Source organism: Sesamum indicum, linkage group LG8, assembly GCF_000512975.1.
Source record: "Sesamum indicum cultivar Zhongzhi No. 13 linkage group LG8, S_indicum_v1.0, whole genome shotgun sequence".
Classification (NCBI taxonomy): domain Eukaryota; kingdom Viridiplantae; phylum Streptophyta; class Magnoliopsida; order Lamiales; family Pedaliaceae; genus Sesamum; species Sesamum indicum.
The window spans coordinates 16,559,328-16,565,944 of record NC_026152.1 but is presented as its reverse complement, the minus strand read 5'-3'; the positions used below and the strand labels follow the sequence as shown (position 1 = coordinate 16,565,944).

Here is a 6,617-nt window from a genome sequence, read left to right as displayed (position 1 = left end):
CATAGTAAATGTCTCTAATTGGTGCAAAAAGATAAAACAGAAAACTAGGCCAAGATCAGAGAGCTACAAAACAGAATTGCCAATGGATCCTTGTAAAAGCTTCAACCAGAGTTTCCATGTCAAAATTAATTTAACAATGATAATAGGAGTTACTCTAAAAATCTTATTTGCATCAAGTTTGCAAAAATAGTAAATTTCTTTATTGTTAATTTAACTATGATAAAGGAAGTTGCCCTAAAAATCTTATCTTATTTGCATTTGCAAAATATCTAAATGTCTGTATTTGGTGCAAAAGATAAAGTAAAAAACTAGAGTTGGAAGCTACAAACAGAAGAGCCAATTACTGCACATGAATTTGCACACCTTTCATCATTCTTATTCCACTGGCACTACAGTATCAAAAATCAAACTTTTATGCTCAGACTGCAAGTGTCAATAAAGTTACAGAAGTTTTCCAAACTAAAAATATTTGGAATTGCTGCCAACTTCATACCAAATAAGAAATATGGGCTGGTGAAAGTTAGCTCTTTACTTAACCAATGATCTCCATTCAAGTGAAAAGCCTTGACGTAGTTCAGAATTTCTTATTGACATAGTTAATGTTAGAAAGTGCAATCGAATGAAAGCATTAAAAATCTATTTTATTAACTTGCGATCACATGAAGTCAGAAACCAAATGTGGATTGAGATCTTCCTTACGTAACAATTAAACAGGGTATTTGTGTGCAAGAAAGTAAGTTCAGCTATAGAATCCTCAATGATAATTCTTGGCCTATAATATCATGTAACCGCTCCATATCCTAAACCACAATGCAAATGTTTCAAATAATAAGTAATTTTTTAAGTACACTCAGTCCTGATAGTGCCACAACAAAACTTCCCAGGAGAATGAATATATTTATCACGATTTCCCTTAGAATCTTAGTTCTAATTGTCTAGTTGCAACTATAAAAGCAAAAATAAGTCCCTTCATTTATTGATTAGATATTTCCAGGGAAGGGACATACAATGGTTTCTTTTGGCCCCACCAAGTCAATGCATGATCCATCCTTGAACATTCCTCAATTATAGGTCTGAAGCAAGCAGACTAGGTTCGTTCATGTCATATCAAATCCATGTCCAGCCTTGGAAGATGATGATAGAGTATTGATCCATTATGCCTACAAAACCAAGTTGTTCTTTTCAACTAGAGATGTTCCCTATATATTCAATTGAGGTACATTGTTGTCTATGAAGAAAGTAGAAAAGTTTTTTTTAGAAGTGTACGTGCAACTTAAGATGATGGGTAAACCTTCTTTTGGTGCACCAAAAGAAGGAAAAAGGAACCAGCTATCATATGTTTGCTTCACTCTCCAGGAAAGATCTTTTCGATTTAATAGTGGTATAGTATGGAAGTTAACAACAGGTGCAGTGAGATTGACCATCAAGCTTGACATTGTTACTGGCATTAAATCATGACCGTCGACATATGCAGGTTAAGAAAAAAAAGCGTAAGCTTATTTATTTATTTGTTTTAAAAACGATACGCAGCAAATGTACCATCCATATCTTGCTAGATATATGACTTTAGAGATCTGGAAAGAACAACATAAGAATAGAAAGTGGCCAGTGATTGGCAATGAAATTTCGCAAGTTTGGAGGTAAGGGTCATTAATAGTATCACCACCAAGAACCAACTATATGGCAGAAAGCAAATGAACAAAAAGTACATAAATGAAAGCACGACAAATGGATGCTCCAACCTGTTTGATTAAAAAGCTTCTGATTGTTCGAGAAGTTAATATCCCGTGTTCTTCAATCTTCACTCAAATGCTTCAGGAAACCTCTAGAATGCTGGCCTTATTGTTTCAGACTACTCATAGTCGCAGTTCAAGATGACTTGTATCATCAGAAGACTTAAAAATAATCACCAGACAGATCTTGGGTGTCATCAACATATATATTTGGAAAGGTTCTACTATCAGCGAGCTTTAGTGGTGCCATACTATCTGCTTATAATTATACTTTAACTATCTTTACCTGCCCTACTTTCTGTAGATACTTTATGAGCGCATATTGAGGAAAGAAAAGAAAGAGACAGAAATTGGGGGAAAGAAAGGTGAAGAGCAAGCATTTGGTCGATTTTTTTTGTATGACAAGAACAATTAGAAGTATGGAAAGAGGAAATTGGGTATAACCAATCACAGTCATCTAGCAAGATTCTTGATCGAAGCTAAAAGATTATCATAGAAGGTTGAGTTGATAATTACCATGAAATGATGAAACAATAACATTGGGATTTGATTTGCAAAGGGTAATCATGAACCATGTCTTTCACCAATAGTCGCCACATGAACACAGACCATCCGCGAACCGGTGGAAACGATTAATGTCTCTAAGGATAATCTCTCTCTTAAAAATTGCTGATGCAAACTTCATAACATTGTGACAATCACCACAAGTTCGAAGATTCTTCTTTATTCGGATGGGCGCCCCAACTGGAAGGGTCAGTAGTCCATATGCAAGGGCTAATTTCTCACTGTGATACCATAGTTTCCGCTCCTCGTACTCATCCATATCATTGATTGAATGTTGGATTTCAGGAACATATCCTTTCTGCTTCACCAGTTCTTCCAACTCTGCCAGCATCTCATATATCTCATTTGTCCTTGAATGGGATTTATCATGAGCTTTAAAAACATGAGTCATGTTTTTCACATCAAGCCAGCTACAGCCCGGTTCTTTTCTAACTCTGTTGAACCCCATCAATCTCCTCACCTCATTTGCTTCTTCTAATCTTCCTCTACGAGCATACATGTTGTACAGCAACACGTAGTTTCCTGGATTATCTGGTTCTATTTCAAAAAGCCTCTCTGCAACTTCCCTACCCATATTAAGATCACCGTACTTTCTGCAAGCTCCAAGTAATGCTCCCCAAACAGATACATCAGGTTCAATCGGCATACTTTCCACAAATTTCTTAGCATCATACAAACGACCAGCACGACCAAGCAAGTCAACCATGCAAGCATAGTGTTCAAGCCCTGGATTCATGTTATATCTTTGACTCATCAAATTAAAGTAAGAAAACCCATCATCAACACGCCCAGTATGCGCACAAGCTGATAAAACAGAAACAAGAGTTATATAATCAGGCTCGATACCCGCTTGCATCATATGATCAAATAATTCTATAACCTGGTTTGCACAACCATGTTGTTGGAATGCAGAAAGCATGGCCGTCCATGATATCACATTGTGTTCTTCGCTCTCAGAAAAGGCCCGCCTAGCATCAACCAAACTCCCACATTTTGCATACATTGTAATCAATGAGCTAGCGACACATGTATTCCCCCCTAACCCGGTTTTTATTATTTGATTATGGATCAAAGCACCCTGATCAAATGCAGCAATACATGCAGCAGCATGAAGCACGGTTGAAAATGATGCCTCATCAGGCAATATACCTTCACGTCTCATAACCCAAAAGTAATTGCACGCATCCTCAGAATTACCATTTTGAACAAAACCCATGACCATAACGTTCCATGTAACCACATCTCTATCTTCTGTATTCCTAAACAATTTTTCAGCATCATCAAAGACGCCACACTTACAATACATATCCATTAAAGAATTCTTTACATACGCCAAATATTCCAACCCAAGCTTCAAGACTACTACATGAACTTGCCTCCCGATGGCCACCCCACACACATGAGCACAAGCACTCAAAACACTCGAAAAACTCACTTCATCAGGTCTTATTGCATCCTCCCCAATCAGGCGAGTGAAGAAACCAATGGCCTGATCGTAACACCCATTTCTCAGAAACCCCACGATCACAGAATTCCACGATACAAGGTTCCTCTCAGGCATTTCATCAAACACTCTCCTCGCACAATCCAATTCTCCAGACTTCGCATACATATCCACCAATGCACTGCCCACAAACACATCGGATTCAAATCCATGTTTACATATCAAACAATGCATCTGTTTCCCCACCCTCGAATCACCACAAGCCGGCAAAACAGCCGAAAATGTAAAATGATTGGGAGAGATATTCCTTCCCCTCAACTCATTAAAAAACGTAAGAGCTTTGAAAGGTAAATTACAATGTGAAAGCTGGGTGATAAGAGAAGTGTAAGTGAACACATTCTTGGTCTCATCCAAATGAGTTGTTGAATTGGAAGCTGAAAACAGCGCCAGCGATTGAGATGCGTGGCCGCACTTGGAATACAGGTTGAGAAGGCAGTTGAACAGGAAGGGGGAAGAAAGGCAACTTCGTGTAATGAGCTGAGCATGAATTTGGGCTGCATGCTTCAGATTTTTAGCTCCGTTAAGGAGTTCACTGAAGTGGGTCGGAGAAATATATGAGGAGCGGTGTACTATGTGGAGCTTCGGGGCGACAGATTTCAACGGAAATGGAGCTTTCATAAAGAAATGAAACAAGACTTTCAACTTCCTTCTTTGATCCTCTTCTGCTGCAGAGGTTGGAGGGAAAAAGGAAGAGATTTGCTGCTCTTCTTTGGAGAAGCAAGTAAAATCGTGCAACCGTCGTACGAGTTGGAACTGGATCCGGAATCCGGTCCGGATCCGCCCGACCCATTTACATAAGAAGTCAAAACATGATCAAATGTGCATTAATAAAATTTGGTTACAAAAAAATTAGTTGTGTATTTATTTAATTTTTTATTTTATACATTCATCTAAAATATTTCTAAAAGTCGTATTAAGAACAAGATAGATCAATATTAATATTTGAAATTTGATAGCAAAAATAAATTATTGATAGAATAAGATATCGAATGCACTATTTTAATTATATAAAAGTATGCGTAACAAATCGGTATTGAATCTAATTAATACTATTCTTTTAATATATGCAATAATTTAGTAAATCTAGTTTTTGAAATCGAAAAATTTTAAAAAATAAAGATCAAAATATTAAATTTGAGGAATAAAATAAAAATTACATCAAAAATTAATTTAATTTAATTTATAGAAAAAGTAGAATAGAAATTTAAGCCCAGGAAATGAAAAATCAAAATTCAAATTGGAGAACCAATATTGATTTGTACAAGAAGAAAGCAACCCACTGGACAGGCCCCGCAGCAAGCTAGAGGGCCGAGGGGCTTTTTCAGGATTTTCATCATAGGACCGGCCTTGGGATACCCCACTTTAGATCAGCCCTCTGCAGCTCTGGTTCACCCTTTATAGATATTTAAAAGATAACAAATGTGTAATTGCAAGTTGGGACAAAGTCCAACGATGGTGACACCAAATTTCAAAGGTCAAAATTGTCAATTTTACCTTTTATTGTATTTTTTAAATAAAATATAATAAAAAAAATTGTCTACTTAGGCTATCAAAAATATTTTAATTTTTTAAATAAAATATGATTAAATTCATAACACACAATGATATTTTACTCAATTTATAAAAATGAAAACCTAAAAGAAATGAATAAATTGAATTAGTTATTCAACGACCGTTAAAATCACGAGGGTGTTGACAATAAATTTCTTAAACAACAATAAGACATGGAGGGGTTATTGTTATGGGCTACTCCAACTAACTCACCAACTTCGTACCCAATCAAAATTATCTACTTACATCATTGGTCCATTGAATACGAGTACCACTTTAAATTACACAATTAAAAAAATTATTTTAATTAATTATAAAATAAAATATAATATATTTATTATATAATTAATATTTTTTAAAAATATACATCAATCACATAATAAATATATTCTATTATTATATTAATTAGTTGAAATTAAATTTGAGTTATGATTTTTAAAAATAGAATAAGGACAAAATAAGTTTGAAAGTAGAATACGACAAGGAAGGTGACAAAAGTCGGTCGGCCTCTCCCAAGCTTACACGTGGAGACACGCCCCCTAGGTCTTTAATTGTGGGTGTACTACATGCATGCATTGTGGTACCTGGTGGTATGGGGATTGGGATGGGGGCGGGGCCTCACTCAAATTATGGTACTCAACATGCATGCAATAAAAGCTAGCCCAAGCATGTAGGGGTGAATGTGGATGTTCCGTAGCCGTCGGGGACTGGTCTTCAACACGGACAATCTCATGATTTTTAAATGTTTCAAAAAAAAAAAAAAAACAAAAAAAGGGCTGTCGGTGCTTTGTCTGTCCTAGTTGACTTCAACACATTGGCTAGAGAAGGGCAGTGCAGCATTGCATTTTTAATTCATATATATATAAATAATATAAATTTTACACATCATACTTGAATATAAGGAGTTGAAAAGTTAATTTAATATATTATACTTAATGTTTTTTTGTGACTTAAGACTCAATTAATATTATATTACTTAATATACTGTATGTTCTAATTACGTATAAATTCCACAATTTTATTACAAAAGACATATCACTTGAAAAATGAGGTTTTCAAATTTATAAATTATTATTATTTTTTTTTTATCTATAATCAGTTGAAAACGTGCACTTCCATCTATTTTCATTCTCTCTTTCTTTATTATTGATCTCTTTTTCTATTTTTTGGTTACTGAAAATTCTTTTTTTTTTATTTGTTTATGAAATTATGCTCATCTATTAAGTGTTTTTCTAAATTAATTTTATTAAATGATAGAGATTCTC

At 35.1% G+C, this 6,617-nt stretch overlaps 1 protein-coding gene across 1 annotated transcript; it reads right to left on the bottom strand.

Moving 5' to 3' along the window:
• Window positions 655-4,577, bottom strand: LOC105169007 (pentatricopeptide repeat-containing protein At5g04780-like). The gene has a single exon (XM_020695705.1). The coding sequence runs from the start codon at window positions 4,417-4,419 to the stop codon at window positions 2,314-2,316; it is 2,106 nt and encodes a 701-aa protein (XP_020551364.1). The 5' UTR covers window positions 4,420-4,577; the 3' UTR covers window positions 655-2,313.